The sequence below is a fragment of the Engraulis encrasicolus genome, chromosome 12 (assembly GCF_034702125.1).
Source record: "Engraulis encrasicolus isolate BLACKSEA-1 chromosome 12, IST_EnEncr_1.0, whole genome shotgun sequence".
Taxonomy (NCBI): Eukaryota; Metazoa; Chordata; class Actinopteri; order Clupeiformes; family Engraulidae; genus Engraulis; species Engraulis encrasicolus.
Window position 1 is genome coordinate 48173994 of NC_085868.1, and position 22302 is coordinate 48196295.

General features: G+C 43.2%; 1 protein-coding gene across 1 annotated transcript; it reads left to right on the plus strand.

Annotated features, from left to right (window-relative positions):
• The first annotated feature begins 3575 nt into the window (after window positions 1-3575).
• Window positions 3576-21221, plus strand: LOC134459868 (carbohydrate sulfotransferase 10-like). The gene is made up of 6 exons (XM_063212346.1): window positions 3576-3665; window positions 8624-8757; window positions 10321-10412; window positions 11075-11309; window positions 16982-17087; window positions 18051-21221. Exons 1-6 carry the CDS (start codon window positions 3652-3654, stop codon window positions 18616-18618), a joined length of 1149 nt encoding a protein of 382 aa, XP_063068416.1. The 5' UTR covers window positions 3576-3651; the 3' UTR covers window positions 18619-21221.
• Window positions 21222-22302: the final 1081 nt, after the last annotated feature.

Below are 22302 nucleotides of genomic sequence, written 5' to 3' on the forward strand. Positions count from 1 at the left end.
CAATGATTACAATAGCCACATGTATGTAGGCTACCAGTTTCTGTCTATGGAGCCAGGTGGTCTTTTTTCACATTAAGATGGCTAGGTACAAGTTTGTCTCGAAGGGTGGGGGCCCTCCTAAATGTAGTTTTTGGGGGGACTGGAAATACTTCTCTAAGAGTAGGGTCACTTTTCAACAGGTTCCAGTTAGACAAAATTATCCTTTTGATCGGATTGGCAAAGTTGCTATATTTTGTGACAAAGTAAACTTGATCTTGACTAGATGACTTTCTTTTCTTCTTTTTTGAATAGATCTGTCCTTAGAGTGGAGAGAGCTTTTTCATTGTCAGCCTGTACATCATTAGTTTGATAGTCCCTGTGTAAAACGATGAGACATGAGTTCGGCGTGCTTCTCATATTCTAGGTCTGAATAACATACGTCACAGGCGTTGGAATTGTCCGAAAGGTATATTATTCTTTAGCCAAACTGAATGGAAACTAGCCTGTACTATGAACACAAACCGGGATTTCCCCCCTGCACTTAAGGCCTATATTGAGGGCAGCCACCGTTAAAACAGACCCCACCTTCTCTAGGTCCCCTGAATATAACTTAATTGTAAGAAGAAGGATTTCTGAGCGTCCTTGTTCTCCAACTCTGTAGACTCCAAGCTGTAGGTGCTCTTGAAGTAGGAAGACTAAAGTCTTTTCATTTAGAACGTGGTGGCACTATAGCCAGCTTCAGGCAACTCCACAGGTCGACAAGGAAGTTATAATTAATAACCCTTTATTTTATCTGGGGCATGGTAACACTGGTAAAACCGCCAACCGGTTTCTTTTTTTCCCAAAGGTTTCTTTATTGATTTTTTAAGTGTAATAACAAAGGTTTAGGATATTGAATGTCCATAGTATAAAAGTTAGACAAAATACAAAATAAACAGAAACAAACAACCAAAAACAGAGTGGAAAAAAAACACCACACAAGACTTACACATACACCTGCAACCTTAACCAAATATGTTACCACTGTAGTCTGAAAAGATGTGCACACAGTTCTAGTCTGTTACAGAGGGGAGATTCAGCTCGTCGCCAACCGGTTTCAATTCACACTCATCAAGGCGTAACATGCGATGTGCCCTGATGAGTGTGAATTGAAACCGGTTGGCGACGAGCTGAATCTCCCCTCTGTGACAGACTAGAACTGTGTGTAACATCAACCCGCACTGGGTCATGACGCCCTGATAAAGACCCAGTGCAGGATGAAACAGGTTGGCGGTTTTACAGGTGTGACCATAGCCCAGATAAAATAAAGGGTTTTTAATTATAACTTCCTTGTTGACCTGTGGAGTTGCCTGAAGCTGGCCCTTGTGCCACCACGTTCTATAACTTAATTGTATTGCAAATGTAATTTCTAAGATTCCTTTATAAAATGTGTCAGATTTCATGTAAAGCTGCATAACATCACATTTTATATCGGGGGTCGGATAAAACAGCCCCCGAGACAAAGGTTCCCCACCCCTGTTTTAACAGGTCATGACAAATGTCTGGCACAGATACCCTGCATTAACTTGAACTATCACATACACTCAATGTTTGACTTGTTAAATTATGAAAAAACATAATCAATTCGTTATTAATTGGCTTTAGAAAGGTATTTCATTTCTTTACTCACTTTAAGCTTGAAGTCGTAGTGGTAGTAAAAAAATGTTTGGAGGTAGTAAATAGGTAGTAAAAAGGTAGTAAATTCAACCTAGGAATATCTGTAGGCACCCTACAGTACTTGAAAGATGCGCAAATGTGTATACAGCTCCTTTCCAAAATCAATGGCATGTTAGGCCTGGTAGAATGCCCATACCACCGAAACACCAAAATGGGGGTGTTCTGTGTATAATCAAGAGGGAAATGAGGGTCACCAGATAAAATAACAGACAGCAAAGCATCAAGGATATGTGCTTCCATAACTCATGCAATGCCACCTCCATTGACTTTAATGCTAAGGCGCATCATGGCAGTTATCAAGGAGGAGGTTACTAACCGAGTATGGGCCTATTTGGGCCCATGCATTTGCATGTTCTGATTAACCCATTGTGTCCTGGAGCGACATATATACGCTGCATTAATGTTCTTGAGATTTGAGCTGTTCTATTAAGATTGTGGGTATGTTAGAGCTGAATGAGCACATTCTAGTGCAAAAGGTTCTAGCTTTTAAATGCAACTTATTTCATGTGCTTCGGAGGCTGAGATATTTGGGTTTTAATAGGGAGAGGGCACCTTTTCCCAAAAAGGGCTGGGTTAATACATCTTCAGTGTTGACAGACCTGCCCCATTCTCAAACAATATTCCTATGTATTCTCTTTTACTGTTCAGTGAGTTTTTACCCCACAAACCACTAAATATCAACGAAAATTTCAACAAGTCAAGACAAGGAGACAATCTTGTTCACATCTGTTCAGTGTTATTCAATCATTATATAAATTTGAGCAAAGGGAATTACCGGCTTTTGGCTGTAGGATTATGAAGAACATGCATCACCTGCAACAGACTTGAGGTTGATAAGTGTCTATAGAAGTGTGACAACCCCCAGTTCTTTGGGGCAGACTGGTCTACATTTCTTTGAGGCCAAGGACTTATGGTAGATATGAGATGTCGCAAGTAACTTGTGAAAAGCCCGATTGGGAAACTTCAACTCCCATTGTCATTGTGACACAGCACTCCACAGCACACAAGTGAACACTGCACACAACGAAATTGCATTTATGCCTCACCCGTGCAAGGAGGCAGCCCTCAATGGCGCCCCTGGGGAGCAGTGTGGTGGGACGGTACCATGCTCAGGGTACCTCAGTCATGGAGGAGGATGGAGGAGAGCACTGGTTGATTACTTCCCCCCACCAACCTGGGGGGTTGGGAGTCGAACCTGACCTTTGGGCTACAAGTCTGACGCCCTAACCGCTTACTCATGACTGCCCATATTCATAGTGAGATATGGCATCGTTTTCTTGCAATTGTTTTGAGTAGTAATCAGGACCTTGAAAAGACCAAGACCAATGGCATCCAAATAAAATGCGTTATGGTGCCCTTGTAAAACCCATGGAAGAGTGCATAGCCTACAATGCAAACCAGCAAATGGCCGCTCTCAATAATCTCTATGCAGATTTTGTTTGAGTGTGGTGGAGAAAGGATGTGAAATACAGAGAACAGACTGGTCTGAAAGCATCGTCACAACATCAAACCTTCGTAGCCTACATCTTTGGGGGTGTGGGGAACTTTTTTTGTTCCTCTAAAGGAGGTTTATCAGTCAGATTTAGGGCATGACCTGACACTCCGAAGATCCCCACCTCACACTTTAAGGTAGAGACCTTACAGTGAAGGGCTGTACTCTGAAATTGATATGGTTTGTTGTACTAAGGACCAGTTGTGGTGTTTGCAAAAACGGCATAATCATTTTGAGGGACAGTTACTGACCACTGAATCAGTCAGTTCAATACCATTTATGATTCACGAGACAGACTGTGACAGTGCATGCATTCGTTTGATGAGCTGTGGTTCTAGTTTTCCCACCCTCCTCTCTGTAAAAGGAGTGGCTTGTCAGACAAAACTAACCCATGCTATTGCCACTTCAGAAAGTGATAAGAAGAGTTGAGCTAAGTGTCTCAGTAACAGCATTTCTGTTGGGGAATGCCAGACTTCAGGTGAGCAAGATTTTCGAATACACATTTGAACCAGATTTCTGATCAGTGCTTTCTTTTTTTGTGTCCAGTAAATTCTACCAAGAGAGTCTTTTTAGCTGCTCTGGGTCAGGTTTTCAAAATGGAAGCCGCAGCGGGTTGGCAGGAAAATAAAATCAATAATTGAACAAATTTAATAACCAAAGTAAGAAAACCAACATTTACAAAGAATCAAACATTTCCATTAGTTAAAGGTGCACAGTGTAAGATGATGGCCAGAGTAGATATTGCTTGCAACTATGCGATTGAAACTGCTGTCTGTTGCCAAAGTTGACCTTTTCATGAATATGTACTAAATGATGAACTAATATTTACGAGTATGACCAAAGTAGAGTGTAGCTAAAAATGTATATGTCTGGAAATTCATACAATGGAGAAGAAATGAATACTTAGAATGTTATGGTGGTGGTAAATATTCATGGAAAATGTCACATTTGTGAATGGACAGAATGACTTCTGGAAATAAACTATTAAAAAAATTACACAGTTCACCTTAAGAACTGTGGTTTAGTCTGCTCTTTGAAATGGCCTCTTTGAAATGACATTACTCCACTGCATTCATTATGTTTCCAGCTGTAGCGTCATGAATGTAAGGGTGCAAAAACTACATCAACTTGTGAAAGGTGGTGCACATACAAAATAATGTAGCAAGTCCTGTGTAAGGGGGGCATTGGCTGTAATCTACTGGGAATATGAATCATATTTATGTATGAATTCATTATTCATCCATGCATTCAGTGTTACACCTGCAGCATGAGCTGTCAACCCAACAGGGATCAATCCATTCCTTTTTTTTAATCAAGAAACCTTTTTAAATTGACAAATCTTTTCCCCCTAGTTTTCTGCTGGTGTTCGAGCCCTGATAAACTTAACATTATCAATGTACGTCTCCACATTCTATCTTATCAATAACTGAAATGTTGCACATTATGTCTAGTACATGTCTTTTTCATCAAGGACAGGGTCGCAGATGATAACTAAAGCCTACTTATAGTTGCAGCCAACTTGTGTACTCAAACTTTAGCCGACTTAAGTAATTAATATAATTCAATAGAGCCTTAGATATCAAAACATTGTCTATTAACCCATCAATCTAAAATAACTACGTAATTAGGGCCTTAGTCCTCCATTTGCCTTGGGCTCCCAAAACAGCCCTGGTGTGCCCCTCCAGGCTGTTATAAGGTATTAAATACTGTATGTTAAAAGATACACAATCTAATTTTGTCAGGAAGATCCCATTTCTTCCAGTGAGTATAGGCCTATATAGCCCAAGAGTGGCAGCAAGGTTACCTACCAAGACTATGGACAAGCAACAAGGGACACTTAAGTTGAAAAGGTTGTCTGATCTAGGGTTGATTACAGTTGTACAAGTCGTGTTTACCCATTGTAACACCAGGGGCGATGTTGAGTCTGAGGGTGGTCTGTGGCAGTGGTCATAAATGGCTTACCAATTGGTCAGGTCAGCCTGCCTGGAAAGCCTTCTGATGTACATCAGGCATACACAGTGTGTCCAACTCCCCAATCTGATATAGACACCTGCATATTATTATGGCATTTCACAATCACATACAGTTAGGCCCAGACATATAAACAAACAATACACACTACAACAGTTTTTGTACGTGCTGCCCTCTTTTGGAGGGATCAAAAACATGGACAGATTGACTGGAGAGTATTTTGCCACCAATATTAAACACAGTGGAAGTTTGATGCATGAAGTCTGTCCAATTACTTTTGGTACCTTAACATTGGGAAGCACACATAGTTGCAATTTCATTTTCAAGTATGTGATATGTCTCTTGATTGATTGGAAACATTGATCCAGTGCAGAAGCAAGATGGCGGTGTGTGTGTGTGTGTGTGTAGTGACTGACAGTCTCTTTGCATTTCATTTTGAAATGCGGGACTGTGTCTATACAGTGATAAGACTGCTGTAACAATGGTTGCGTGTGAGAGAGTATGCAGGTGTCCAATACATTCTCTCATACGCCACCAGGAAAGCCGACAGAGGGGGACAAAGAGTTCAGTTGTCTCGGGCCAACGGAGGCGGCTGGGGGGTGGGGCAGAATTGGCTCCCCATGACATTGCAAGTATCGTGTGTGTGTGTGGGGATGTCTTTCAGATGACTTTGTCCTGGGCCCGGCCAAAGCTGTCAGCGGCCCTGTATACCTCTGATAGAATTAACTCTTTCACATGTGCACGTTTTACTGTATCTCATACCTGTCATAGGTGTGGCAATCAGATCATGCCGTCGTTATTGTGTATGGGAGCATAGTGGGCATGGATATGGATCTTCCATGGCCATTTCGAATGTGCTCTCGCATGTACCTGTGAAAGATGTGTACATTGACTTTCTAAGTGTTGAATTGATATTGCATTTTCTTTTTGGCCTTTTTGGCCTTTTGGCCACAGGATAGTATGAGAGGAGACAGGAAACAATTGTGTGAGAGATGAGGTAGGGCTGAGGAATGAGGGATGAGGTAGGCCTTTTTTTCAGCAAAGAGGCTGCACCTTGCATACGTAGTGTTTATGAATGGCAATATGCAAGGTGTGGCTTCTTTCTTGAAAAAAATTGCAGTTATTGCAATACCTAATGTCAATACGTTTGAGGCCTTTTTCTCAGTTCCTTTGCCTTTGTAGGGCAGTAGTGGTTTGGTGTTGTGCAGTGTGGTCTCGTGTGGGGTGGTGCGGAGTGGTGAAGTACAGTGCAGTGTAGTGTGGTGTGGTACAGCATAGTGTTGTGTAGTGTAGTGTACTGCAATGTAATGCAGTGTGAAATACAGGGCATTGTAGTTTGGTCTAGTGCAGTGCAGTGTAGAATGTGGTGTTGTGCAGTGTGGTGTAGTACAGTATAGCAAAGTGTGACATGTAGAGCAGTGTGCTGTGCGAGCCCAGTCTCGCGGAAAATCAACTGTATGCTTCGTGGTGCCGCTACGATATAGCCTCGTTTTTCGTGGTTGGGCAACGCGCGCTGTCGTTGAGAGTGGGTGAGAAAGAGGGCGAGAGAGAGCGACCACCCGAGCAGTGTGCATTCTGGGAGGGGACCGCTGTCGTTGTGTCAGCTTCATGCCATCTCTCCCTTCCTCCAACATTGTCCCTAACCTTAAAGGATAGTTCCGGCGTAAAATGAAAGTTTCACCATCGATTTCCCATGCCCCAAAATATATCTAATGATGAGCCATTCCGGGCAATGCCGCGCCGTTATGGAGTTAGCTTATTTTAAGCTTTTTGGCGAATAACGCAGCCAATGCATCACGGCGAGGCCAATTTGTAAATATTATTTTCTGATGTTTCCCCGCTATAAACAACCCCAAAAATGCTACACACTTCATCACAAAGGTCTCGTCAATCAAACCGAGGCACAGAGAAGATCATCGGACCACACAGTCTTTCACTGAAAAGTGTTTTCAGAGGTGTCTCACTGTTGCAACTCTCTAGTCTGACCCGGATGCAGGCTACTCAATCAGATATATTTGTGTTTCTGAGGACCGTTTGTAAAACTGTATCGGAGATGAATAGGCGGAAGAGATCCAAGATGGTATAATTTCCCCCAGTAATAACTTACGGACCAGGTCTACGAGTTGGTCTAAACACTGGTTGTTGTGGAAGTATATCTTGTACCTCTGTGTCCTGCCATCCACGTCCATCTTCAGTTTGGGCCAAGTCTCTCCCCCTTCCTCCTGGCCTTCCAGTGGGGCGGCCTACTCCTCTTCCTCTGCCTGTGCCTGTGCCCCTGCCTCCTCTAGCCCTGCCGCGTCCAGGAGGCCTACCCCGCGGCCGGCCTACTTCTCTCCCCCCAATCCTCTTCCCTGGGGATATGTATTCATGTCTGTAATAGAAAACAAAGCACAGAGACTTTCAAAACATGTTACCCTGACCGAGGAGCTCTTGGCCCTGGCTGACTCGTATCAGCACTCAGTAATACACAGAAACGCTGTCCATGGGACTTACTCAGAAACGCTGCATTCCTCCAGGGATGAATTCAAAACGGTGGCGTCTGTCTCGTCGCTGCTGTCAGGCTCTCATTCGATATCTGTTTCTTCCCCGTCGATGAATCCTGTTGGTTCAGCGCTCGCCTCAGCCGTGTTGCATATTCTTTTCCGAGAATTTTGTGACATTATGCAGAAATTCGTCAACTTGTTCTGAGGAACAACGCCAAAAAATATGGCGAATGTTGGGCAGCGGGTATGCTTTTACACTTCAGCTTCAATCACAAGCTGCACCTGTGAAGTACAGAACTGCATGCTGATTGAATGTTGCAGCCAAACCCGCCCGTGGCTGTCTGATTGTTAATTGAAACCCGTCCGCGGGGTGTCTGGTCTCATTGATTGTTAATTGAAACCCGTCCGCGGGGTGTCTGGTCTCATTGATTGTTAATTGAAACCCGTCCGCGGGGTGTCTGGTCTCATTGATTGTTAATTGAAACCCGTCCGCGGGGTGTCTGGTCTCATTGATTGTTAATTGAAACCCGTCCGCGGGGTGTCTGGTCTCATTGATTGTTAATTGAAACCCGTCCGCGGGTGTTATCACTTGCCATCAGGTGGCAACTGCAGCTGGGTGTTACACCTGCAGCTGCAAACCCCGGCTGCATCTGGCCATTAGCCTATGTGTGGGCCTGGTACTGTGGGGGTATCTATTGATGCCTAGTGCCCATGGAATGTGGTATCTGGGCGGGCTTGGTGGTATCAGCTCAGCCCTGTGCAGTGTTAGTGGGGCCTGGCAGAGTGGGGTGTCTAATGTGCCCTGATTACCCATAGCAAGTGTCTCTCGAGCGGTATAGGTGGTGTGGACATGGTGGTGGAGAAAGCTCATTGATTTGTAACCGCCGACGGGGCTTTCTCCCGCCGACGGCAGGTGTACGTTAACTGGTTAAAAAAAAGGGTGTTGGTCCCCCCTTCTCCTGTTTCCCTCTCCCTGGTGCAGGTGTTGTGAGGATGGCCCTCGGCTGGTGCATTGGGAGATAAAGCGTCGGCACTGGCTGCTAGTGGGTGCCTGTGGCTGGGTCCTCATGTTCATGGTAGCCAGCCGATTCATCAACCACATGCGGGCGCCCGATGGTGAGTGACACAGACAGCGGCAGCAGCACAATCCTGAAGACGAATCTAATTATAGTGATTTAATTGGATGTCATAATAAACTGACATTTCTTAAATCTTATAGTGATTTAATGTGGTATACTGGTACAGAACAGATATAGACATTTTGGGCTAAGGCAGCATTTGTCCATTTGTCATCTACCCCATTAGATCACTATAAGATTTGTATTTAAAGGTACACTGTGCAGGAAATGGTCAAAAAAGGTACTGCAACTATGCTGCTCATTGAAACTGTGTTGCCTATTGCCAAATTTGATCTTTTCATGAAGGTTTACTAAGTAATAAACTAATATTTTCTAGTATGGCCCAAGTGCAGTCATTTGTGCAGCTAAAAATGGCTGTTTCTAGAAATTCAAAATGCCAGACCATGGAGAAGATCCCCCCCTTTCATGTATAAAAAGAGCATTTTTTCCAGTCATAATGAATACTTAGAATTTAATGGTGGTGGTAAGTATTCATGAAAAAGGTAACGTTAGAGAATGGGTAGCATGAATTCTGGAAATAAACAACTAAAAATCTTACACAGTGCACCCATGTCTTCAAAGCAGTGGGTTGAGGTGCATTGTGAAAGCATAAGTCAATTGAACTTATAATGCATATTATGATGACGTGCTATATTCCCATTTTTAGGCAACATGATAGATAAAGAAACAGGCAGCTCACAGCTCAACCACAGTCACCGTACATTCACATTTGTATTTAATACTGCTGCATATCCTTACTGGATGGTGAGTAACATGGACATTAGAAGGTTTTTCAAAAGGCATTTTTGTTATAACCGTCCTATAAAACAATATCAGTATGGCATGTTTAAGTGAGACAGTGCTGACTTAACACACTGCACTTTTTCAGAAGGCCCATATTTTTTATTATATGTTGTCACAACAATGTTGCAACTACAACACCACCATGCCCCCATGTCTTCAAAGTAGTGTGTGGAGGCGCATTGTGAAAGCATGACTTCTGTTAGCGACATCAGCTGAACTTACAGTATAATGATGACGTGCTATATTCCCATTTTTAGGAAACATGATAGATAAAGAAACAGGCAGCTCACAGCTGGCATAGAGGTTGACAAACCACAGTCACCGTACATTCACATATAAGGTTTGTGAGCGCAGGCACGGGGATGGGGGCAGCGCACGCACGAGACTTTCACAGGGTGTTCAGTTGTCATTTTCACACCGTCTACATGCGTGTTCTATCGGCGAGATTCAGCATCCCGTCCCTGCCCTCCCAGTCCATACATTTCAATGGGAGCACACTCACACCTGCGCAGAAAAGAAACTTCAGTACTAAGTTACAACTCGCACTTGTCCGGGCTTTCTCCCGCTGACACGGCGCTTTCGTTTCGGCCTGACCAAGGATACATTCGGACATGTTTTGCGTATGCCCCATGCTTGCAGTGTGAAGTGCCGTTCACCTGGTCACTGAACCACTGACCACATGAACCACTGCCATTTTAATCTCACATTTTAGAGTTACAGGTTGGTGACGTGTACATGTTGTTGATCTGTGTTCCAGACTACAGTAGTAAGGCAGAGTCACGGTCCTGGCCTGAGCTGACCATCCACACAGTGAAACCTCAAAGACCAGCATTGCATTCTAACAATGTGGTAAGGCTCCTACGTGTCAAATATTGTTTTGTTGCGTTGTGTTGATTAAAAAGTACACTGTGAAGTGTTGTTTGCCACTTGAATTAGTATAAACATTGTTGGAAGCATTATAAAAAAATATTATAAGCATTAAAACATGAATGCTGTATGCTCTAGATTGTCAATAGTGTTTTGGTAATCGTGCTGCCACTCTTGGAGATATTGTATTAATAAGTATTCCAGTACCAGACCGGATCTCCGCCTCACAGTGATAAACTGTTTTTTTCCACCACACTCTCAAAAACAAATGAACACCAGAAAGTTCAAGCTCAGTATTTTTTTTGTACTTTAATCCCTGATTAATACTCATAGCACTACTGTTTAATACACATATGGTAAAAGTCTGGAAATCATCTCCCATCAAATAACTTTAATTTTAAAACAAAAACTTAACTCTTAAATCTGGAAAAAAAAAGTCATGACAGAGTCTGAACAATGCGCAAGGGCATTTCAAGTTGGGAATGAAACATTCTAAGAAAAAGTTAATCAGGAAAAAGCAAGAGATGTGTAAATATATGAAGAAATTGCAGTAATTAAGTTGGTTTTCATCATGTATAAAACAATTGTGCGTGTGCGGGCGGGTGTGCACGCATGCATGAACACGTTTTTTCCTCCATCTCCAGTCGACTGCAGCAGTCTTATCCACCGTCCCGTCGGACTGGCACTCAGTGGTGGAGAAGCGCCTGGACATGCTGGCTGCTGTCTGCAAGAACAGCTCCCTACGAAACTACACCCACACGCCCATCAATAAGTTCCTCCTGGACCGCATCTTCGTCTGCGACAAGCATAAGATCCTCTTCTGCCAGACCCCCAAGGTTGGCAACACGCAGTGGAAGAAGGTCCTCATTGTTCTCAATGGTGAGTGTCTGTGACTGTGTGACCCTTAGCTGTGTCTGTGTCTGTCTGTGCTTGATGCATGACGTGTAGTGACTCAGCACCAGGGGGTTGGCAGTGCACTATGTTGCATCTGTGTCCATGGTACCTGCCGGGACTGAGGAGGGCCACAACTCTGCATGAATGCGAAAGCTCCTGACACGGATGCAAAACCCACAAGACAAATGCAGTGCACTGCAGGGGCGAGTTTAGGCTATTTTTAGTGGGGCCACGGCCCCACCGTGACTTGGCTCGGCCCCACTAGCTCAGGAGTCTTTTAAAATATTATTTGTGAATTGGAAATGAATGCAATTGCGCAGCAGTCGCTTTGCCCCTGCGCAATATTCTGCTGCTACTGCCCCGTCTGGCAACCCTGTGTATGAGCTTCAAGAAAGGTCTTGTGACGAGTCTGCTACACCTCTTCTGATTGGTTTGCATCTTCATGCAACTGCCTGCCGCCAGAGTTGTGTTCAGTTATGATTTTTGCGAAAGTAGTTTCTGGATTTATCATGCAGCCGAGGCAGAACCCAAATCGGCGCATATTCTTGTGATGAGAAGGTATGGAGCACACACTACACACAATAAGGTGGTGTAGGCTACAGTGCTATGTGCGGACTATGATAACATTGATTGTCATCATAACTGACATAATTTTGTAAGCGTTGGTTAAAAAAAAGTGTTGCCATGAAAGACCATTAAAAACGTCGTCCACTATTGTGGATATCCGTGAAATATGCTTAAAGAGTTTATGAAACGAAAACAAACGGTCATTTCCATTAAAGCCTCGTTTTTTCTGATAGCATCGATGTAACTTTGAACCCAATCATCCTGGAGGAACTTGTGAAAATGGCAACTCAAAGTGTGAATTCTGTGAAATTTGGTGTGACTAATGAGCTGGGCTGTGACATCATAGAGGGGAGTCCCTGGTTTGCTAGTATGGCGATCTGAGAAAACAACACACATTTGATGGACCCACATCTTATAAAGGAACCAAAATTCTGATACAAACATCAGCGTGTCGAAAAACCACACATCCAACCTCATGAGAAAAAAAACAGCAGCACAAATCTATTTCAGAGGCACTGATACATCTGCAGAAAGTGACATGTCTGACAGGCGAAGTGACGATTGTTGACATAGCCTGACAGTTCGTTTTGTTTATGGTTACGGTTGCTAAGGGCGCTTTGCCATGACCCACAGATGACATGGCGTGTGTATTTGTTGACAAATGGGGGGCATTTTGATTCAATTGCGCGATATAGTGTGATTGAAATGCATGTAGGCTACATGCAAAAATATCATCAACTAGAGAAAAAACGGAGGTATTAGGCTGTTGGAAAAACGCCCTATATAGCCTGAGTCCTCAGCATATTTTTAGCGTTTATCATTATTATTATTTTTTGTGCTCAAAGTCACAGGCGTTGCGTGTCCCTCAGCCGGACTCTGAGGACGAGGTGTGTCCAAACGTCAGCCACACGTGCACCACAATACTAAAAACAAACAATCAACGCTTCAAAGTAGGCCTACGCTATGTGCATCTCTGTTTATTCGCTAAGCAGCAGGACTTTTTCTAGGATTTTTTGGCATGAGGGAGCATCATGGCAGGTTACAGGGGGTGAAGGGGGGTGTTCCCCCCCATGAATGAGAAATTTATTAGGAGCGCTCAAATATATATATACATATAAAAATAAAAGTATGAGGGTGCACCCACGGAGGTATGAGGGTGGAGCGCCCCTATTTCCCCGTTCAGAAAAAGCCCTACTGTAGCCCAATCTGTGAGTTGGCTGTCCTCGACTGAGAGCACCACGCTGATGTGCGGATATCCTCCCAAAACCAATTTATTGACCAGTTGAATGGCAATCAATAAAAAGTGCATATTCCGAGAGCATTCGCATCGGTTTGGCATGTAATGTGCATTACCCTTTCCTGAAAACAACATACAAAGCAGATGGACAAGGTAAAACGAGTAGCCTAAAGCAAAGCAGTGCACTCACCTGTCTTCGTGCCCGAGCAGTTACAGGGGCAGTTTCAGTCTGCACGCCGGCGATGTCAATTGTTGGAACTGCTTGAGGCAATAGCATTCTCTTCAGTCCAACCATGCCCGCGACCTCCACATTTGTGGTGAAGCACAAGGGGTGGAAATGTGCAGAGCACAACAGTGACCACGAGCTTGCTTCAAAACCATGCATTGGATCCACAGAGCCCTAGCTTGATTTAGCCTTCTCCTTGTCGGCCACAGTTCCATCATTCTTCACAGAAGGGAACTTGTGCAAAGATATTCCTTCTGTCAAGTAGCCATTTTTGCAGCTGGCACCGTTCGGCCCTCCAGCAACACACTGCTTGACACTGCGCTTTGTTTTGGTACTAGCCGCCATTGATCTGAACAAGGTGGAATGAGGTGAACTCACCCCTTCTATGTCACGCATATCATTTGCATAAAATTTGCATGTCACCAAAAAAACACTTTTTGGGAACGTTTTAACATGACTTTTAGGACAAAATATCACCCAGACAATATCCCATTTTATTCACAAGGCTTAGAACTTTCAGAATCTGTCCTGGAAATGGTCAAATTCCTTTACTTTGTTTTCGTTTCATAAACACTTTAACATAGGTAGCGGTGGGTAAGATCTTGTGAGGTGGTGCCTTGCGACGCACAATTTTACTTTCGCCGGTGTTATGGGGCTCTCTGTTGACCACTTCATGCAAGACAAGGTGAGTCAGTCAGAATCACAAAAGCTTGAGGTAGCAAGATAACGGAAAGTGTAGTCAAAATACGGATGGAATACAATGCGCATCAACTTACTGTGGAAACCATGCCATTTCTTTTGCAAACGTATCAGAAAAAAAATCAGAGGACAAATGATGAGGACATAGTGCTAAATATGGGTTGTTACTAATAGCCTACGCTACAATCAGGACAGCCAAAATTATATATCTGCCTGGCAGCGTTTAGCTAGAAGTTGTGACTCGAGGGAATGAAACATGCTTCAGCAATTGCGCTGGAATAGCAAACCGCGGGCAAATCTGAAAATTATACTGCGAGTCACCATTACATTGATAGTCGAGGTTCGCCCAAATGAGGTTTATCCATATTTTGGTGATGCTGTAGGCCTAATTATGATGTGAGAATGCGGGCTCTCCAACTTCTCACTTAGCCTACTGATTTTAATGATTGGGAAGTGTGAAGGTTGGACCTTACTTTGCTCTTATTGGAACATACTGGCTCGGAATGAGCAGGAGTGACTTTGGTGCCCGTGCCGTTTCTACTGTCCATTTAGTGACAGGGAGCGTGCACCTTGTTGCGAGATTCCCATAATCGCCTGACTTTGGGCAGGGATGTTTTCATTGTTATTTTTATGTTTGCTTGAGAAGGAGATGTCAGATTTTTAAAACCCACGATGAATAGGCTTTTTATCTATTGAGCTACCGATTGGAACTGTGATTTGCGGTGCAAGGAGCGCACACGAGAGGGAAAACTCTTCTGATTATTGTCATTATTATCTTCTGTCACTCAATGGCCTAGCCCTTAATATATCGCAGATATAGTACAGTAATGTCATCCAATTAGTGTCTTTTCTACTTGTTGTGCCTAGGGTAAAATCCATACAAGGTGAAATGGCATTTAGCCATTATGCTGCCAAATGATGAAACAAGCTTCCTGTTCAAATTACTGTAGGCCTACCTGTAGAGCTGCCCTAACAGTAGGCCTAGGCTATCATGTTTTGACAAAAAAAGCTTCATTGTCATCTGGCTTTGTATCTACTCTGTATAATACTTTATAATATTTTCCTCTCTCCTTTTCTTTCCTCTCAATCACATAAGAACTATGCCAACCATTAGAGTGCATATATGACACACAGTAGGCTACCAATCACAAGGATTACCTATGTAGATAATGTAAGTTAGATTTCGTGTGGGGAAATGTAATGTCATGACTTGTGGGTAGTCCTTCATTGAGTGAACTGTTATTTAAAATTGAAAGCCTTTTGAAAACAAAATCTCAAATCTGAAATAGAAATGAAACGCTTACTCTGTCAGGTAGCCTACTTCTGTCAGGTACCACTGTCAGCACCAGGGGCCCGGCCCACCTAAAGATCATAAGCTAAAATCGCCCCTGGTGCACTGGAGAAGGAAGGAATTGCTCATTAAAATTGTGTATATTGTAAGATATTCAGTCCCTCCAGGATTTTGCACTGGGATTTTGTGATTTTTGCGGTCAAAATGTCTGATTTTGTGGCGGCATTTTCTCATTTTTTGCAAAGATTTTGCGGCATTTTCTCATTTTTTGCAAAGATTTTGCACCCATTTCTGGGTTTTTTTGGTAACTGAAAACCACAATCAGTCTAAGAAGCAGGCTGAAGACAAAAGAGAGAGAGATTCAGAAACACACTTCCTATATAATAGAATAATAAAATAGGCCTATTGTCAAAAATTGCCAGAGCGTCTTATAAGCCAGTGCGTCCAATGTGTAAAAAAAATCAAGGCCGCGACACTCATAAATCTCTGTCGATATTTTAGAACGACTTCGGGGGAAAACGGGACTGCGCGTTATGAAAAAATACTTGTGGGTATAGTAGGCTAATGAAGAGCGTCGCGGGGTACAGTAGCCAGGCTGTATGCAAGCGTTACAATGTCACCTGTTGGAAGACGCGTCTCTCTCTCTCTCTCTCTCTCTCTCTCTCTCTCTCTCTCTCTCTCTCTCGTGCTCGTATTGCAAGCTGTTGCATATTATTTGCTTGATGCAAAGTTGTGATGGCATACACGCTCTCGTTGACATGGTTGTGTGCATGGTTGCATGGATTCGCAAGACTTTATTGCAATAACACAGTGAAAGCGTGGAAGGGCCGTTCACTTCCTATCTCGGTGTCCTTGACTGAAACAAGTTCTCAAACTCCAACAAACTCCACACTTCCGAATCCTTTGCGATAGGCACTACAGTGCTTGTTATCAGAAGGCTTGTGCCTACGCATAGACATAGACCCTTAAAATACAAACATTAGCGAACATTGAAAAAAGATCAGACAACGACCGTCGGGTAGCATGCTCATGAAAGCGACAGGGGAGAGTGGAGAAGTTGTAACGTAAGATGTTTGCTACTGTGCGACAGCACCGCCACTATTTCATGACTGCATACACTTCTTCGTCATGGATAAATGGGCTACAATACTTTCTCCAGCCAGGATTGCACTGAAAAGTAGGCTACTGCTGTTAAAAAAGGTCACGGGTGAGCAGCACCGACGCCTGCGTGTATGTGTGAGGGAGGGGAGGAGAGACGCGGAGCAGCTGAGATGAGGGTCGCGACTTCCGAAATAGCAGGCAATTCTTTTTCAATGTTTCAGTGACATATTAACAAAAATGCTTCCTATTGGTTTTCGTCTCCGGTGGTATTGTAGTCACATTTTTTTTTTTTTTGACGAAAATAATCAATAAACTCCACAGAATGTTGAAATTTTGCGGGAAAAATGCGGCTTTACAGGAATTACGTGGCATCGCGAAATTATGCGGAATATCATTGAATTTGCATGAATCCACGCGATCGCTGAATCGCGAAAAACTGGAGGGACTGGATATTGTAAGATTTGTTATTGGTTCAGTACTATTGTACGCTAACCAAAAAGTGGGACACTCTTTTTTTGTATTGTTTTCCTCTGTAGGGAAATACTCCAAAGTGGAGGACATTCCAGAACCATTGGTCCATAATCATAAGAAGAATGGCTTGCCACGCCTTTCATCCTTAAAGGAGAACGAGATCAAAGAAAGGTCTATGAAAATCACCTTGATTTCTTTGACACCTTGACATTTAGTTTTTTTCTCTAAGTTAATGCATCATATTGCTATATTGAGTATATTGGTATATTAAGCATATAATCATGGTATAATGGTACAGTATGTCACAGAAGTGAGTACACCCCTCACATTTTTGCAGATATGCAAGTATATCTTTTCATAGGACAACATTAAAAAAAAAATCACTTTGACACAATGACTAGTGACCTGTTAACAACATATATAACCGCTTAATTTTGTTGTTCACTCACAAAAAAAGCAAATTTGTTCATCTTGGTCTTGTCAGACCACGATATGGTTCCAGTGATCCATATCCTTGGTCTGATCATCTCGCTTGAACCCAAGATAAACAAATGTGTGTTAGATGGTGTCAAGCTTGTGTGGTGGTAAACAAGTGAGTTTTTTTTAAAGTGTTATCTGGCTAGTCAAGCATGGTAGTGGGACTGACATGGTTTGGGGATGCATGAATGCCGTCAACATTGGAAATATCAATGTCAACATGCACTGTGACTACTGAAGCAAATCATGATACTCTCCATAGGATTTCATTCAAATCTCACACCCATCTATTTTAGCCAGATGCAGACTCAAAATGTAAAAGTTCAATGTAAAGAATTGCACACCAATGACCTCCCTTTTAATCCCTTTTCATTTTGAGACGATTCGGGCCTTCTCCGACACTCTACAGGATTTTAACCTGGGGTGAACTCACTTTTGTTAGCCTACATGGCTGTATTTTGATTTTTTTGTGAGTGAACAACAAATGTAAGCGGTTATGCAGTGTATATGTTGTTAACAGGTCACTAATCACTGTGTCGATATGACATTTCTTTCATGTTGTCCTATTTGAGGGGTGTGCTAACTTCTGAGACATACTGTATGTCTGTAAACTACATGACATTGAACTAATTTGCCTTTTGTTGTTCTTCGAAACAGACTGGACAATTACTTCAAATTCTTCATCGTACGTGACCCTTTCGAGCGCATCATTTCCGCCTACAAGGACAAGTTTGTGAAGAACCCGCGCTCTGAACCCTGGTACAAGCATGACATTGCGCCCGCCATCATCCGCAAGTACCGCAAGATGCGCCAGGACACTGAGGACTCGAGCGCCCCCCGACACGCCCGAGGACTGCGCTTCGAGGACTTTGTGCGCTACCTGGGCGACTCCGTTGGCCAAAAGCAACTGAACAAAAAGTTCAGGCAGTATGTGATCCACTGGATAACGTACGTGAAGCTGTGCGCCCCGTGCGACATCAATTACGACGCAGTGGGCCACCACGAGACGCTGGATCGCGATGCGCCCTACATCCTCAAGGCGGCTGGCATCGACAACCTGGTGTCCTACCCCACCATCCCGCCGGGCATCACGCGCTACAACCGCACCAAAGTGGAGAGCTACTTCTCCGGCATCAGCAAGCGGGACATCGGCCGCCTCTACGAGCACTTCATGGGGGACTTTGAGCTTTTTGGCTACCCACGGCCTGACTTCCTGCTTGACTGAGTTGGCGTTACAAGGAGCGCTAGAGAAAGCACCTTCTATCAGAGGCGGATTAACTGAATTGAGAAATTGATATGGCCTGGCGTGCATTCTATTCTGCCTGCACTGTAGCTTAACTTGCTGAAGTGCCTACTGTATGGATCAGTGGGCTTTTAGGGAATCGTTTGGACTGAATATGTGGCAGGACTTTTACTTTCTGAACCCGGGATGGCAGCCCTCTGCCTCCCATTAGGCTAATGTAGCATCCATCTTAGCATGAGGTACAGGTGGCCAACCCCCCGTACCAGATTTAACTGATGGCTTTGGCTGTTCTCAGGATTCCATGCATTCCTATGGCTCACAGCTCTGATAGTCTTCACTAGGAGGAGCTATGTCTGTGGGAGGAGCCGATTGGGCGCGAAAATCGCAAAGATGGCTGCGCCCAGTCAATCCGAAATTCTGCTAGTGCCTTGAACCGCCCATTGCCAGTCTAGGTTTGTCTATGATGCAGACATTGGGTTGGTCTAGCTAGCATCACACCATAGGGTATAATCCTAGCTGGGCAAGAATTGTGGCCTGGCTCTGTCCTCTATTTCAAACATGATCTGCAAAAATTCTCTGCTCCTGGACACGGATGTTAAGGACACAAAATCCGTGTCCAGGAGCACGGATTTTGCCAAAATTCCGTGCTCCTGGACACAGAATTATTTTCCGTGATGAACACACAGAAGTGCTCTCCCACAGCTTTATGTGTCCAAAGTCTTAAAAGTCTTTCTAAAAAAAAAAAAAAAATTCTTACTTTCAGGTTAGGGTTAGGGATTGTTTTGGTCTGGGCACAGCTAGTTTTCTTTCATTCATTATATGAATTTGATAGCCTAGCAACCAACTGGAAAAGGTATTTCTCAAAAATATGTCTTTAATGACAGGTTAAGGTTAGGGAATGTTTTGGTCAGGGCACAACTTAAATTGCTATAGCATTATTTTGTTTAGGATTAGTATTTTGTATGTATTTCCTAATGATAGAGTTAACACAGTGCTGTGGCAATAGCCTATAGAAAGCACTTCCGTGTGCCCATCACGGAAAACAATTCCGTGTCCAGGAGCACGGAAAACAATTCCGTGTCCAGGAGCACAGAATTTTGGGAAAATCTGTGCTCCTGGACACGGATTTCGTGTCCTTAACATCCGTGTCCAGGAGCACGGAATTTTTGGAGATCAGGCTGTCAACGCTCTGGGCTGCGTTTCCCAAAAACTTGTAAGGAGGACTTAAGTATGAGGTGTCCCCTAGGCAATATATCATAAATAGGTCTCACATCATCACTAAGTTTATACATACACTGTTTTACTTTGCACATGCACTTTGCGCAAGAATTGTATTTGCATGTGCGATAAAAAAAACACTGTATGTAGGCCTATAAAAGTATTATTCAAATATTCATGAAAAAGGTAACATTAGTGAATGGGTAGCATGGATTCTGGAAATAAACAACAAAAAATCCAGCATAGTGTCCCTTTAAATAACATGATTGAGCTTCAAAACAGCTAAATGTCAATAATCCCCCAAACTACAATGGTCTACGGAATTATTTTAAAGCCATTTTACTCTATTTGAATTGCTGCACAGTACCTGTCTTTTTGCTCTTTAGGGCAGTATCCCTTCCAAAGGTCAAAATGAATTGATGGCATAGGTTACAGTTATGAAGGATATAGAATGTATAAATTGTACTGTTTGAGGGGCACCATTTCTTGCTGTTTGAGTGCTTTGCTCTGTCTTTAGAGAGCCACCACAGACCTCAGAGCAGACACTTTGTCAGTGGGTGAGCAATGTAATATTAAACATGAGCCAGTAGAGACAACACACCATAGAGGTAGAAAATAACACTAGAGAGGACACGGCAATTTGCGACAGCACTGGGAAATGGCAGCTGGAGCTTCCCAACTTCCGTAGGTAGTGTAGGTACCTTTAGGCAATGCAAGTCAATGGAGAACACGCCCATCCCTGTCAAGAAATTGACTAAAACTTTGTAAATATGAAGTAACACTTTAATCAAAGACCAGATTTGAAATGTCAGGCTAAATATCTACTTAAATCATATGAGTCGATAAAATACATTTCAAAATCAAATAATATCTTTTACGAACATAGTTAGCAACACACTTCAACTATTGTCCTTGTATAGTGTGTTGGTGGACATTTTCACATGATTAAGCCATTTTTGACAGAGGTGAGCCTCGTTCTCCGTTAATTTCCATTTCTCTGACCTACCTACAGATAATGGCCGCTACAGATTGCCGTAAAAAGGGGGGCGGGGTCCTCTCTAGTGTTATTTTCTACCTCTATGCAACACACCCAGCTTGTGCATCATGACCTCACTTCATTTACATGATGTCATTTCCTGTCTACAGGACACTCCTTCCTTCACGGTACACGAGTTCTTTCCATTGTCCTAACTCCCGTCCTCCCTCGTGCTTGTGGCCTTGTGATGACCTCATTGACCACAAACGTTTTTTCAATACCTCGCAAAAGCACAATTCCTAGTCAAGATGTTAAAGGGGGAAAAGTCCCCCAAAAAGTTGTTGTGGCTAGAGTGACAGCGGGGAAAGTTAAATGTTTTCTCCACGGAGACGGGGCACAGTGGGTTTACATACAGTGTTGAATCTCGCCCTCAAACCCGTGCCTGCAGTTCACCTAGGGAGCGCTGTCGAGACAGCAGAGGTCATAAGGCTGGCGCTAATAACTGACAATTGTGCTCGCTGTCTGCTGAAACTTGACAATATTACTGTAAGTTCTGTGAAACCAATGTGGATTTCAATTAAATGTACAATAACATGGGAGTTATGTCCTTCTGATTTCCTACAGCTTTGGCATTTATGAGTCAGGCTCCGCTAGCATCTTGCTAACAAAATTGCTTTACGGCCGTCGTGATCACAGCAATGCAGCTGGCCGACCAATCCAAACGCAGTGTGTGAAGCCACTCGTGACGTCATATTGACAATAAAGACGTATTTTACAAAGATCCAGCAAGTTTAAACATTCAAACTAACTGCTGTTTGAAAGGATAATCTATCCTGCCTTTTGGAAAAATAAAATGAAACGATGATACCAATTCTCTCCCAAAGCAATGGCAGCATCGTGGTTGAGCTCCATGGGACCACATTCATTTCAACAGCCTCTGCGCTCCTTGGCGCTCCTCTGCGCTGTCTGGATGGCGCCACTTAGTGGACAGTACCACCCGGAAAAAGTAGCGAGATTGCTCTCTCGTACTACCCATAAACACTCTCTGGACGGGGCATCAGCGAAGCGTGAGGCCACAGTTAGGATATTGAAAAGAACCTCATGTCATGTGTGAGTTTGAGGCATATTCTCTGCACCCTCTACTGGTCAAATGTGCTATGACATGTACTATAATGACAATTAGGGACAAGGTTGTCCTGGAAAGAAGGCCATTTGTTCCTACTCCTTAAAATCATTCAATTTAGTTTTTTTTTATTTTATCTCCAGACACATTTTTTTTAATTACATTTGATTGACTTAATAGCATTTTGAAAAAGATCTTTTCATCTTTTTTGCTCTACAGACCACTATAGCCACATATGAATTAAGTACAAAAACATACTTTAATGGTAAATTGACTGTGTTTATATAGCACCTTTTCACTCATTCGAGCACTCAAAGCGCTTTGTATTGTATGTACTGGTATAATACGT